Raw genomic sequence first — 14,450 nt, 5'->3', positions numbered from 1 at the left:
GACATGTAAACAGGATGTTGACCAGCCACGAACATTTTGCCTTCTGAAAGAAATTAAGCTCTAAATAAAATATGCAGGAAAGTTCTAGACATGAGAGTTCTTTGAAGTGAAGTTGGACGGACTGTTGAAACTTAAATATCAAAGTGGAATAATAAAATAATATTAAATAATAATGTTGAAGAGAAAAGAAAAGCAACTGCAGTCTACTTTGGCTCATCCGAAGGTGAAGAGGCACGGCAAAAGAAAACATATTAAGATGTATTCATGATGAAGTCCTTAACAACTCTAACCATATATTCTTTTTTCCCTAGAGAACATCAGTGTAGGCAAAAGTTTGAAACATGATAAACTTCTTTTACAATTATGAGCATGTTATCGGAGATGTGTACAGTACATTTGCAGAGAAGGTCATGCAACACTAGGATGAACTAACCACTGATGGCCAAGTAAGTAAGTACCTCTTCAACTCAGGGATCGTTGCAATATTCTACATCGCCTTCAGCTGTCTCTAGTCTACATTGTGGAGAGAAAGAAAGAAACGTTGTCACCCTCTTGTTTCTTTCTTTGTCTTGTGTTGTTCTCTGGTCCCTGCTGATGTGTCACACAGCCACCCCTGGAAGACAAAGCACAGGAAGGGGAAAACTAACATGTTAGAGTGGGCACACATAGTGATAATTGTATATGAAAGGCCACTTCCACGAGAGMAGAGATGACGCAGCATAATAAAACAACTATGTTTAATCTCAAAGGCTGTAAAACTCTTGATTGTGACACTCATTTTTCTGGCTCGGTCTTTGGGTGTCTCTTAGGATAGTTCCAGAATTGTTCACGCCAAGCCATAACAGTGACATAGGAGTCGGCATGACAGCACAAACAGATCTTGGGCCTGACTAGAATCTTTGTGTGTCTGTAGGCTTTTAGAGAGAGAGAGAGCCATACCTCTGATTGATGTGCCTCTGATTGCTCTCTGGAGCTGTTGGTTTGTCACAGGCCATTCATCTATCTTCCATCTGTTCTCTGCTTGTCCCTCCAACAGCACAGGGCAGTGTGTGTTTACAGTTGAGTGTCCATCCTTCTCTCTGTGTTCAGGCTTTCCACAGTGGTGCCAGGTCATTCTCTGGACGTCATTAGGTAGGTGGGTGGGGTTTAGGGAAATAAGTGGTTAAAGGGCGTGTCCAGGTACAGTGCTGCTCCGTCCCCTCCAGGACACACTAGTACATCCACCYCGTTTGGCATTCAGGGCGGTGCAGGGAGGGAGGTCCTTTTGGCAATTCAACTCATCACCAACCCCGCCCAGACACAAACATACTATGTAAAGCAATTGTTGAGACATCCACTGCAGTCGCAACAGTTTAGTGAYAGTTGACCTACATTCCCCCYTGCCATCCCTGCTACTTTACTGAAAACAATGCCTTTGTCTCATCTGAAATTCAGAATAATAAGCGAGTGTGCTATTGTAGGTTCTGTTGTGGGATTATGTCAAACAGACYTGTCCATAACCATATCCCAAGGAAGTGTGTAAGCATCAGAAGGGGTTTAAATTCCCATCAACCACTTGTGTAAATGTGTAGTGTAGTTATTGTAAAAGTAGTGCGAAAATGTATTTACTAGTGTGGAGGTTATTTGGGGWGATATCTACTTTGTGCAGGGATATGAGACGTTTGTACACGCTTCCATCACATTCTCATTCACAGAGAGGCGCTTTAAAGCCATTGGTCTCTATTTGTCGCTTCCGTAGTCCGCAAGACATAGAAAAAGAACATAGAAATGTCTTAATTTAAATTGTCACAATATATCAATGTGGCAGGGGTTGAAGACTTTCTCAGAGGATAGACTGGCAACGTGAAAAAAGTACAAATTGAGCCGAGAAAGTCTAATTAAGAGTTTGTCCTTCATGTAAACCCCCCATGTCTTTCAAACAAAACTCACTTCATTTTCTCTCTCTTTGTCCCACTCGTTCCTTCCCAGGTTTTACCCCCTGAGAGGGGAACGTGATTGTCGTCATGTTTTTGGGATTCATTTGTCTTTTATGTGACTCTCTCACTCTCTTTGCTCACAAATACAAAATTGACTTACTTACTCCCGTGTTAAGTGCAGCAAGCGAAAAAGTCCTCAACAGAACAGGAAAAAAAGCCAGCCAGCTCCTCCATCTTTCAGTCAGTCAACTCGTGCTGCTTGCTTTATTGGTTTAGCCCTGAAGCTACAACCTTGTCATGAGTTGTTGGTCGTCTCTTATCCTGAAGGAGTTCTCTCAGGAAATCTCTCCATTTGTTTGAGGTGTAGGCTCTCTGAGTTCAATTGTCTTTAAATACCGAATTTACACAGCTTGGGATTTGCACAGTGAAAGCAAGTGAAACTGGTGAAGAAGGTAAAGTGTGACAGTCAGTGTGGCGTATGGGAACACAATACCAGGAGAGGATGCTGAGGAACGGGTTGGTGTGTGTCACATCACATGCTGTGTGCAAAAGAAACATCTACCACCAGTCACAGTCAGCCAAACGAGCACTGGCAGAAAAAAAGAGAGAGAGAGCATGGAGCGAGAGTGGTGTCGAGAGAGAGAGAGGCGTCCTCTAAAGGAGGGAGGTAGGTTAGTTGCCGTTCGTTGTCTCTTGTTTTGTTTTTTCATTACGGCAGGCGCGGAGAAAGACTACACAGACGACTCTTCAGGGTTGGCGTCAGGCAGCACGCTCCTCTGCGTCAGGGTCCGACGTAGCTCCTCCTTGAAGGGGCTGGAGTAGTCGTTCCCGCCCCCGCTTAGCCCCAGCCCCAGCCCTCCTCCACCAGAACCACCCCCGCTAACCCTATCCTCCCCGGCCGAGCTCAGGTTGAGGCGGATGTAGCCGTTGCTGCCGGAGCCCCTGATGTTGGTGAGGCTGAGCCGGCTGGGGGAGTGGATGGGCTGACCGGGGATGGCGCTGGGAGACGCCGTGGGGGCGTGGTGGTGGGACTGGCTGCTGGGGCACAGGGCGTGGCCGGGAACGATCTTCAGCGAGCCGTCTGAGTAGTAGTAGTTGGCGCCCGTCTCCCAGAAGCGGTCCTCGTCGCTGGGCATCTTGCTGGGCACGAAGGTAGGTGGCTCCTTGGGCAGGGTGATGGGGTAGACCAAGGTGCTTTCCAGGGGCTTCATCTCCGTTCCTTTACCTATGGCCAGCTTCAGACGCCTCCTCAGATACAGAGCTGCCACCAGTAGTAGTAGACAAGCGGCCCCCAGGGTGATAACCAGCACCCAGAACAGACCCATGCTGCCGTCAGGGGCCCGGGCTGCCATGACCACAGGAGAACTGGCCACCACCGACACCTGGTAGCGCTCCGTCTGAAACTTGACCCCCTGCTCCTCGGAGTAGCACACGTAGCGTCCTGCGTGCACAGGCATCACGTTGGGGACCACCAGAGCCTTCAGGGCCCGGTCGAAGCGTGGCCCCCCGGCCTCCTCGTCTCCTAGCTGCAGCTCCCGGTCATTGAGGAGCCAGGAGGGCTGGGCCAGGTTGGACACCAGCTGGCAGGGCAGCACCATGTCTGATTCTACCACTACTGTCACATTCCTCAGTCGAGAGTTGTCTGGGAGAGAGAGAGGGTATGTSTTAGCCAAGATGTTTAATTCCTGAACTCTTAGTTCAACTCAACTGAATTAAACTTGATTCAATTACTAAATTCTAAGCTCAAATCCATTCAATAACTATCAAAAAACTACAACTGTAGTGACCAGTTATTGCCACAAGGGGCCACCAGTCCAGTTTCTCTCCTACTCACCAGGGCTGGGGATGGCCACAGGCTTGTCAAACTTGGCTTTGCCCCTGCTGAATCTCTCCAGCATCAGATCCTGGGACAGGGAGGAGGTAGACCTGTGGAACAGAGAGCACAGAGAACAGACATTAATAACATGTTTTTCTGCTAATGGCCTCCACTTTCTGCTAATGGCCTCCACTTTCTGCTAATGGCCTCCACTTTCTGCTAATGGCCTCCACTTTCTGCTAATGGCCTCCACTTTCTGCTAATGGCCTCCACTTTCTGCTAATGGCCTCCACTTTCTGCTAATGGCCTCCACTTTCTGCTAATGGCCTCCACTTTCTGCTACTGGCCTCCACTGAGCTGCTGCTAGCACAGGTGGACCCAGCCCACTGAGCAGGGGCAGAGCAGAGGAGGGACCAAGTAGAAGAGGGGGAGGCAGAACCACTGAGCAGGGGCAGAGGGGGAGTGGAGGGGAGAGGCAGGCATGCTCACCCGCGGTGGAGGTCGATGCGGACACAGGCGCGACCCTCACTGTCCCAGGCACAGTAGGGGTCTCGGGACAGAAGGCAGTCTGGCTGCGACTGATAGCGGCTGCAGTTAGCCAAGGGAAGCTGGAGCACTTCTGAACGTGAGCCAATGTACAAGTACTTCTGCAGACATAGGCAGACAGAGACAGAGTGAGGGAGGGGGGTTGAGAGAGAGACAAGAGGGGAAAAAGAGAGAGGGAGGAGATAGAGATAGTTGAGGAGGATGGGAGAAACAGAAAAAGAACAAGTCAGACAGAGGGCAGCGGAGATAATGGGATAATCGCTCTCAATTACAATAACATTTTGTTTTCCCTCCCCTCTTCTTTCTCTGTTTGGCTAGAGAGCAAAGCTTGTTATGAAATAGCTGGCCAGGAAAAGCCTGGTTTAATTAGATAAGGATCAGCATGTGAGTGTAATGCCAGTGAAACAGAGTGGTGACACTCAGACATGTGAGGGCATAATGGTGATGAGTAGGGCCCGAAGTCTTTCCTTGTTGCGTCACATGATCAGGGAATACTCTTGGTCCAGTGATGGTCTATGTGTAAGTAAACTCAGAACGGCCCATAGGGCAGGACCCAACCTCCTGTTTCTGTAGTGTGAGGCAGCTTGATGTACAAGTACAACTTGATGGTCTATGTGTAGAGCTGGGGAAAACTCCTGACCCTAGTGATGGTCCATGATGGTGTAGGGCCAGGGAAAACTCCTGGGCCTAGTTATATGGACTATATGTACGGATGGGGAAATCCCCTGGCCTTAGTGTTGAGTGTTACCTTGGTGTGAGAGATGGTTAGGCTGTCCACTGGCTGGGGAGAATCAAACAGCTGTATCTCTTCAATCACATGGGCCTCCGAGCGAGGATCACTACCCTCTGTAACCAGCCGTCCGCTAGAGGAGGAGAGGAGAGAAAGAGGGGGGGGGAGAGAGTAGGAGAGGAGGAAAAGAGAGTAGGAGAGATGAGAGGGAAAGGAGAAGAGGGATAAGAGGAAAGCAGAAAAAGTAGGTCGGATGAGAAGAGAGGTACATCATTTCAGAATGTTGTACTGTAGTTTACTCTTTGGGTAATATTGGGAGCAAGGTTACATCCCTGCATTGAAAGGCAATTGAGCTGCTGCTGGCGGCGTGTGACCTTGTGTGTCTGTCTGGGTGTATGGCACTTTTATGAGCAGAGATCTGCTGTGTGTGCTGAACCTGCCTGCCTCCTGCCCTCACACAGTGGGACTGTCATGGATAATGTGAGGGGACTGACCTGGCCCTACGGGAGCCTGCACAGAGAGAGCAGCAACACACACACGCGCACACACAAACACGTAAATGCTGTATCATGCATGACGTATCATGCTCCTCTCTCGCTGTGTCGAGAGCATTTCGGCTAATCCCTACTCATCTCCGTTCTAACCATCTCGCCAGACTTGTTCTCTCCGCATCAGCTGTACCCTGCTGCAGTTAATGCTAATCAAGCCGCAGCCAATTGGCAGTGTGTACGTGTGCCAAGGGCCCGTTGAGGTTGGTGCTGTGAAGCAAGGCAGCAGGGGGCCTGCCAAGCTACTGAGCCCATCGTCAGTCTGACAGTCATGGGCCTCCAACACACGCAGGCACAGTCAGGGATTCACTCTACACTGCACTGCAGTGAGTGGAATTCTAAGTAGTAGGCTACTTAATGGGAAGTAGCTACTGCAGTTGGATGTACTGTATGTTATTGATGAAAGGCATCGTCTCCGACAGGCAGTGTTCTTCCTAGGCCACATTGGTTTCACCGTTTCAACCGTCTTCAACCGGCCACGTAGCTGAAGTCGTCGTGCTATCTGACGTGAGACAATCTTACGGAAGTAGGATGAAGTTGTCCTGAATCCACCTGAACACTGATCTCAGGCAAACTGTGGGTCTTGAGGGTTTTCTCAGGAGGGTTGGGGGTTAAAGTAAACTGATCCTACAGCTGTGGTTAAGGGCATCTTTGGTGGGCATATGGGTTAATCTGGGACCTGTCTTGGTCCTACACTGTTATGTTGCGTATGGGAAGTTCTTACACAGTACACTGATCTCAGTCAGTTTTGTGTTTCCTCCATTGTGGTTAAGCTTAGGAACGGTGGTCAGGTCAAAAATATTCGGAATCTTGCGGCAACTTCAAACTCGACCATCTTCAGTGGGTAGATTCTTAGCCCACGCTGTACGCCCTGTCAGTAGCTACCTGTGCCTAAGAAGAGCATGTTATATGCCCGCGTGTCCAGGGCGCTGACCCGGTCCACTGCCAGGCGGGTGAAGTTGATGCCCTTGGTGAGCAGTAGGGGGCGAGCCTGAGCCTTCTCCTCCATCAGAGGGTGCTTCTTGGCAAAGTTGAGGGTGGCGTCTGGCAGCTGAAGAGAGCTGTTGTAGCCGTTCTCCCTATGCCAGCTCGTAATACACTGCGCCGTGAAGAAGAAAGGAGAGAAGAGACAGAGAGGAGAGAACAGAGAGACGTGAGAGAGAGAGAGAGAGAGAGAGGGAGGGAGAAACAAGGAACATTGTTAGTTGTGGGACAGGCTGGCATTGCTTGTTGGCTCTGATCACTCTCCAGACTCTCCCTGTCCAAGTCACTCTATTCCGCCGCCTCTCCCTCCCTCCCTACCTCCACCCTCCCTCCATCACTCACCGCTCCGGGCCGTGGGCTGGGGACAGTGCCAGTGTATCGTCCCCATCTCTGGGAGCCCTCTCTGTACTCCTTATACGGGCCGTCAAACACCTTCTTCACCTCCCCTATCTGGTACTGACACACTGCTGACACATCCACATCGCCCCTGGGACAGGAGAGAACAACCAAACGACGGGCTTCAGGTTATTAACGAGACGGGTTGTTTCTGTAGTCATTTTGTACATTGTCTGTTTGTATYAGAAACAGAATGATGGTTGTGCTCTACTAGGAGATAATAACAGAATTCAAAAGATCCATACACAGAGAAGACACGTTAGCTGACTAAAGGCCGTTAAAACTGTCATTTTGGGCATAAGACAATATTTTCAAAATAATTAGAAGTTTAGATAGTGTATACTAAGAAGTCACACCAACCCAGTGTTACAAAAGTGCTAAGTTAAGTTGGCGAGAGAGAGCCTATTCTCTTTGGCACAGCGGACCCCCTGGCGGTAGTGTTATTGTGACTCACCACTGGGCGTGGAAGATGCCATAGAAGGTGGTGGTGTGCCAGTCGGTGCCTGGCAGGGTGAAGACTGCCCGCAGGTTGTTGAAGGTGACGTGGCGCTCGGGGAGAGAACACACCAGCCTGGCCTTCTGGAAGGTGGTCCACTTCTTCTGCAGGGTCCTGGTGCCCCCCAGATCACCCTGAGGGGAGAGACTCACACGAGTCAGTCAGGGGACAGGAGTCAGGAGAGGTGGCATATTGCCAGTGTGGAGGGGAAAATCAGTTCACTTGCATTATAATTTGCTGATGGATTTTGATACCATTTTAGGATTGAATTGGGTGAGAAGAGTGGTCTGATAGACTTGGGAGGGGACAGAGGAAAAGTTAGYAGAGGTAGTCTAGGGGCAAGGGTTTATCCTTTGACCTCACCAGGAAAAACAACAGGTTGTATGATGTAATGATAGTGGATGGCAAACTCTGAGCTCATAACTCACAACTTCTCCTGATAACTATTGACACCTAATGAGGGTAGGACTGGGTGAGAAGAGTGACTGGAAAGAAAGAGTGAAAAGAGGGTTGGAAGTGTTTGAGTCTCACTGTAAAAAGGCCGTGAGCAGAGTGGATTTGAGTGGTTTGGCTTGGGTTGTTCCGTTGGCAGTGTGTGTTGTGTGTGTGTGTGTGTGGTGTGTGTGTGGTTGTGTGTGTGTGTGTGTGTGTTGTGTGTGTGTGTGTGTGTGTGTGGGTGTGTGTGGTGTGTGTGTGTGTGTGTGTGTGTGTGTGTGTGTGTGTGTGTGTGTGTGGTTGTGTGTGTGTGTGTGTGCGTGTAGCCTACCTTGCAGACGCGGGCCACCCTGGCCACAGTGAGCTCCGTGTCACAGTCCAGCTCTACAGCTCTCTCACTAAAGAAGAAGTAGATCTTGTCATCGTCCCCCTCCTTGCTTCCACTGCTCTCCCTCACCAGGGCCGAGCCCACAAAGTCAGGTTCTGATGGGACAACACACACACACACACACACGATATATGAACACGCACGTATGACTGCACAGTCACACACACTGCCACCTCCACTCCCCCTAATCTCCCACCCTCTCACATGCGCTGCAATTTAACCCTCTAACCTCGTCTCAATTTTATACCCTCTCACTATCCCTCATCTCTCTCACCCCTCTTCCCTCACGTATCCCTCCTGTCCACTTTTCTAACCTCATCTCTCCACCTCTCACCCCTCCACCAGACTCTTTTACACTCTCGCCTGCTTTTTCCATCTCACTGCTTCTCTGCTCCTATTAGCTAGCCTCTAACCCAGTCCTTTTCTTATCTCCCGTGTCTCGTCTCCCTCTTCAACTCTTTCCCCATACATAGACTATCCTTTATCCCTTGCTTTTTCCATCTAACCCCTCTTCCTCTCCACTTTTCCTCTCCCTACTCTTCCTCCATCTCCCCCCTCTCTCCCATCCCCCTCTCTCCATCCCTTCTCTCTCTCTCAATTCAATTGCATTATTGGCACGGGAAACTCTCTCTCTCGCTCTCTCTCTCTCTCTCTCTCTCTCTCCCTCTCTCTCTCTCTCTCTCTCTCTCACCGTTGAGCCAGGCCGGCAGGTATTCACTCTTCATGCTGTAGTGTTGCTGTCCCAGGTTTCTCAGTATCACAGGCTCAGTACCCAGGAAGTTGTTCAGTGTGGCTGAATACAGCTCCTTGTCTGAGAGACACAGAGACAGGCAGGATAGGCACAATTAGAGAACAGTTACACATAGAACATAATAGAACAGAATAAATAGAATAAAACAGAATAGAATAAAACAGAATAGATGACCTACCCACTATAAGGCCTGTGTGGCCCTTGGCTGGGTCGTAGGGACACTTGCCCTTCCCATCCTCAAGGGAGCCAGGGTTGAGACTAAAGTGGTCTGCATTCTGTGGAGAGACAGAGGTGGTCAGTGGTCTGTGTCGACTAACACAGCTCCGGGCTCTGTCTGTCCGTGACAACATTTGTAACAGGAGCCACAGTCCTCGCTCCCTGCATCCACCACACTGTCTTATCATATCACCGTTACAAACACATGTAGAGCCAGATACCACGGCCTCGTTGGCATTGAATACTCTTTCCTTTGACACAGAGGATTCAGCCTTAGGGAGGATGTGGTGTGGAGGCGTGGAGATAGAAGATATGAGACATGACACCATGTCAGTGGTGCTGCTAGCTGTGAAGCCACCACAAGGACAGCTCAACTCTAATACAACCTCTAATGCAATCCTAATACAAACTCTAATACAACCCTAATACAAACTCTAATACAACTCTAATACACCTCTAATACAATCCTAAATTACAACTCTAATAACAACTCGGAATACAATCCTAATAGAACTCTTAATACAACCCTAATACAACGCCTAATACAACTATAATACAACCCTATTACAACCTCTAAATACAATTCTAATACAACTGTAATTACAACCCTAATACAAACTCTAATACAACTTCTAATACAACCATAATACAACCCTAATTACAACTCTTGAATACAGCTCTAATACAACTCTAAATACAACCCTAATACAACTCTAATACAACTCTAATGACACCTCTAATACAACTCTAATACAACCTAATACAACCCCTAATACAACTATAATACAAACCCTAATAACAACTCTAGACAACTCTAATTACAACTCTAATTAAACCCTAATAGAACTTCTAATACAACCCGAATACAACTCTATACAACCTATACACCCTAATACATACTCTAATACAACCCTAATACAACTGCTTAATACAACTATAATACAAACCCTATACAACTCTAATACAAACTCTAATACAACTTAATACAACTCTAATACAATGCCTAATACAAACTCTTAATAATAGCTCTAAGTACAATCCTTATACAAATCTCTAATACAACCCTTAATACAACTCTAATTACAATTTCTAATACAAACTCTAATGCAACTCTAGATGCAACTCTAATACAATCCTTATACAACACCTATTACAACTCTAAGGAACAACTCTAATACAACCCTAATACGAACTCTAATTGTACAACCCTAATAGCAAACCCTAATTACAACCTCTGAATACAGCTTAATACAAACCCTAATACAACTCTAAAACAACTCTAAAAATACACTCTTAAGTACAAACCTAATACAACTCTAATTACAATCCTGAATGAACAACTTAATAAGCTTCTAATACAATCCTTTATACAACTCTAATTACAACCCTAATAACTCTAATACAATTCTAATACAATTCTTGTCGAATACAACCCTGATGCAACTCTAAATGCAACTCTAATACCAATCCTTTATACACCCTGAATTACAACTGCTATACAACTCGTATACAACCTAATAAAACTCGTAATGACAACCCTAATTACAACCCTATACAACTCTAATACAGCTTAATACAACCCTGATACAACTCTAAAACAACGTCTAATACAACTCTAATACAAACCTAATACAACTCTTAATCAGCTGCTAATACAATCCTTATACAAACTCTAATACAATTCTAATACAACTCTAATTAAAAACTTCTTAATACAGCTCGCAATTACAACTCTAATACAACCCCTAATACAACTTTCTAATACAATCCTTATACAACTCTATACAATTTCTAATACAACTCTATACAACTCTAATACAACCCTTAATACAATGCTCCTAATACACTCTAATACAACTCTATACAAGTCTAATACAAACCCTATTACAATTTAATTACCAACCTAATACAAACTCTAATACCAACCCTTTTACAACTCTAATACAACTCTAATACAACCCTAATACATTCTAATACAACCCTAATACAACTCTAATACAACCCTAATACACTCTAATAACAACCCTAATACAATCTAATACACTCTAATACAACCCTAATACAATTCTAATACAACCATAATACAACCCTAATACAACCCTAATACAACTCTAATAACAACTCTAATACAACCCTAAATAACAACTCTAATACAACTCTAATACAACCCTAATACAACACCCTGACAGAGAGGAGGTGTTGACACACACACCCTTTTGTCCCAAATGGCACCCTTTCCCCTATAGTAAACTACTTTTTGACCAGGGCCCATTGTCAAAAGTGACCACTGAGTAGGAACAGGCTGTCATTTGGGCCATTGAAAGCCACACACGATGTAGGTGCACTTGGGCTGGAAGGCGTAGGTTCCACAGTGTAGAGGTGGTGTGTTGTAGCTCTGCAGGAAGCGGATGTAGTTGAAGCACTCCGTCTGTGGGAGGGGGAAAGATGGGCTGAGACTGAAGCATAATATTCAACCATTTATAGCAATAACCACTGGGCTCACACAGTCTAAGGTGTACTCAGTCTAAGTGGTACTCAGTTTAAGGTGGTGGTACTCAGCTAAGGTGGTACTCAGTCTAAAAGGGTACTCAGTCTAAAGGGGTACTCAGTTAGTAAAGGGGTACTCAGTCTAAGGTGGTACTCAGTCTAAAGGGGTACTCAGTCTAAAGGGGTACTCAGGCTAAAGGGGTACTCAGTCTAAGGGGGGTACTCAGTCTAAGGTGGTTTACTCAGTCTAAGGTGGTACTCAGTCTCTAGGTGGGTACTCAGTCTTAAGGGTACTCAGTCTAAAGGGGGTACTCAGTCTAAGTAGTTGTACTCAGTCTAAGGTGGTACTCAGTCTAAAGGGTACTCAGTCTAAAGTGGTACTCAGTCTTAAGGTGGTACTCAGCTAAGGTGGTACTCAGTCTAAAGGGGTACTTCAGAGTCTAAAGGGTACTCAGTCTAAAGGTGGTACTCAGTCTAAGGTGGTACTCAGTGTCTAAGGTGGTACTCAGTCTAAAGGTGGCTACTCAGGTCTAAAGGGGGTACTCAGTCTAAAGGGGTACTCAGATCTAAGGGGTATCAGTCTAAGGTGTTACTTTAGTCTAAGGGTGTAACTCAGTCTAAAGGGTGGTTACTCAGTCTAAGGTGGTACTCAGTCTAAGGGTACTTAGTCTAAGGTGGTACTCAGTCTAAAGGGGTACTTAGTCTAAAGGGGTACTCAGTCTAAAGGGGTACTCAGTCTAAAGGGGTACTTAGGCTAAGGTGGTACTCAGTCTAAAGGGGTACTTAGTCTAAAGGGGTACTCAGTCTAAAGGGGTACTCAGTCTAAGGTGGTACTCAGTCTAAAGGGGTACTCAGTCTAAAGGGGTACTCCGTCTATGATGGTACTCAAATGTAAACAGAAACTTTTAGGATATGTACCTGGTTGTTCTTGCCCTTGGTGGCACACTCTCTCTTCTTCTCCTGTGGTGCTGGCCACTCAATCTGAGAGAGCGAGAGAAATAGAGAGCGAGAGAAAGGGAGAGAAATAGAGAGCGAGAGAGAGAGAGAGCGAGAGAGAGAGAGAGCGAGAGCGAGAGAGAGAGAGAGAAAGAAAGAAAGAAAGAAAGAAAGATAAATATATATATAGAGAGAGGGACAAAGGGAGAGAGAGAGAGAATTAGAGGGAGGAATGTGTGTGTGAGAGAGAGACGGCAACAGTAACAGATAGAAAGAGAGTTGGATGAGAGAGAAAGAGAGACAGATAGAGGGAGATGGATTTAGCGACAGCGGGAGGAGAGAGAGAGACCGATAGAGAGAGATGGGATTTAGAGACAGCGGGAGCAGAGAGAGAGATGGATAACAGAATGAGAAGGCAGATGTTGAGATAGGTGCAGAGTGAAGACAGTGGGGCAGGTGGCATCCAGTGGCCCGATCATCCCTCTACACTTGGTAGACAGAGCAGCAGCGAACAGGTGGGCTGCTTATTACTGGGCTGCTCACAACACAGAACTGTTGCGTGTTCATCATCAGTCACACAACAGTCCAATTCATGCTAATTAGAAAGTTTAATCAGATAACAATCCCCATAGTGCTGGTATATGTCTGAGTGGGATATGAGATGAGAGGGGACAGAGGCATCTTAAGACATTGTATCAAGCCTTTATTGTACGAGGCTAATTACACTGATTAACATTCCCATAATCATGTAATAGCCTTGTTCCCCCTCCACCCCTGAACAGAAGGCATCGGAATCAGGAAACTTTACTGCCATGCAACAAGGAACGTTGCACAAGAAGCTGTCTGTGGGGTTAAGGTCCCAGCTGTCGTTGGTGTCTGCTGCGCTGAGGTGTGTGTGTGTAGTTACCTGAGGTCGTAGCTGTCTGCTGATGTCGTTAGGGTCCAGGGCGAACAGGGCCTCTCTAGCTCCTACATACAGAACCCTCTCGTGTTCTGCTAGAGTCGCCATGGTGTAGTTCCACACACCTAGAGCCCGGAACCTGACCATGCTGTCCAGCACCTCTGTAGAGGAACACGCATACATAGACAATACTGTTAGAAACACACGTGTCTCACTTGACCTGATGGCAATGCAGATTGAAGTGTTGCCCATCTTTATGCCACAAATCAAGCGCCTTTGGAACTACATGGGAGCTCAGCACCGGTGTGAAGGTGACGACTTTCTGTTTCGTCAAAGTGGCACACAGAGAGACACAGGAAAAGGCCCAAGCACACACACACCCTAACCAACACACACACACAGCCACACATACACCCTAACCAACACACACACACAGCCACACAGGATGTATGCAGTGGCTGGGGTGGTTTGTTTGGGTGGGGGTATGTGTGAGCTGTGTGTGTGTGTTGGGTAGGGTGTATGTGGCTGGTGCCTAGTGTTGGTTAGGGGTGTGTGTGCTGTGTGTGTTGTGTGTGTGTGGTTAGGGTATGTGTGGGCTGCTGTGTGGTTAGGGTGTATGTGTGGCTGTGTGTGTGTGTTGGTTGGTTAGGGTGTATTGTGTGGCGTGTGTGTGTGTTTGGTAGTGTATGTGTGGCTGTGTGTGTGTGTTGGTGTAGGGTGTGTGTGTGGCTGTGTGTGTGATGTGTTGGTTAGGGTTATTGTGGCTGTGTGTTGTGTGATTGGTTAGGGTATCGTGTGGCTTGTGCTGGGTGTGTTGGTTGGGTGTATGTGTGGCTGTGTGTTGTGCATTGTGTGATTGTTAGGGTGTATGTGTGCTGTGTGTGTGGTGTGTTGGTTAGGTGTA

General features: G+C 46.9%; 1 protein-coding gene and 1 long non-coding RNA gene across 2 annotated transcripts in view; both read right to left on the bottom strand.

The window, feature by feature from the left end:
• Positions 1-308: 308 nt before the first annotated feature.
• On the bottom strand, positions 309-1,089 carry LOC139028812 (uncharacterized). Its single transcript, XR_011481023.1, has 2 exons — positions 940-1,089; positions 309-613 (listed from the first exon to the last, which is right to left on the bottom strand). It is a non-coding gene; the product is annotated as an uncharacterized lncRNA (long non-coding RNA).
• A 998-nt stretch (positions 1,090-2,087) lies between these two features.
• Positions 2,088-14,450, bottom strand: part of LOC111974105 (semaphorin-4C-like) — a 55,297-nt gene continuing 42,934 nt past the window's right edge. Inside the window, 14 exon segments of the mRNA XM_024001683.2 lie at positions 2,088-3,558; positions 3,751-3,842; positions 4,222-4,379; positions 5,027-5,103; positions 5,106-5,141; positions 6,442-6,655; positions 6,883-7,027; positions 7,391-7,566; positions 8,199-8,350; positions 8,947-9,066; positions 9,185-9,281; positions 11,555-11,650; positions 12,628-12,690; positions 13,553-13,707. Coding sequence (XP_023857451.2) covers positions 2,648-3,558; positions 3,751-3,842; positions 4,222-4,379; positions 5,027-5,103; positions 5,106-5,141; positions 6,442-6,655; positions 6,883-7,027; positions 7,391-7,566; positions 8,199-8,350; positions 8,947-9,066; positions 9,185-9,281; positions 11,555-11,650; positions 12,628-12,690; positions 13,553-13,707 — 2,492 coding nt within the window. The 3' untranslated portion in view covers positions 2,088-2,647.

This window comes from Salvelinus sp. IW2-2015, linkage group LG15 (genome assembly GCF_002910315.2).
Source record: "Salvelinus sp. IW2-2015 linkage group LG15, ASM291031v2, whole genome shotgun sequence".
In the NCBI taxonomy this organism is placed as follows: Eukaryota; Metazoa; Chordata; class Actinopteri; order Salmoniformes; family Salmonidae; genus Salvelinus; species Salvelinus sp. IW2-2015.
This window is presented reverse-complemented; position numbering and strand designations above follow the sequence as displayed.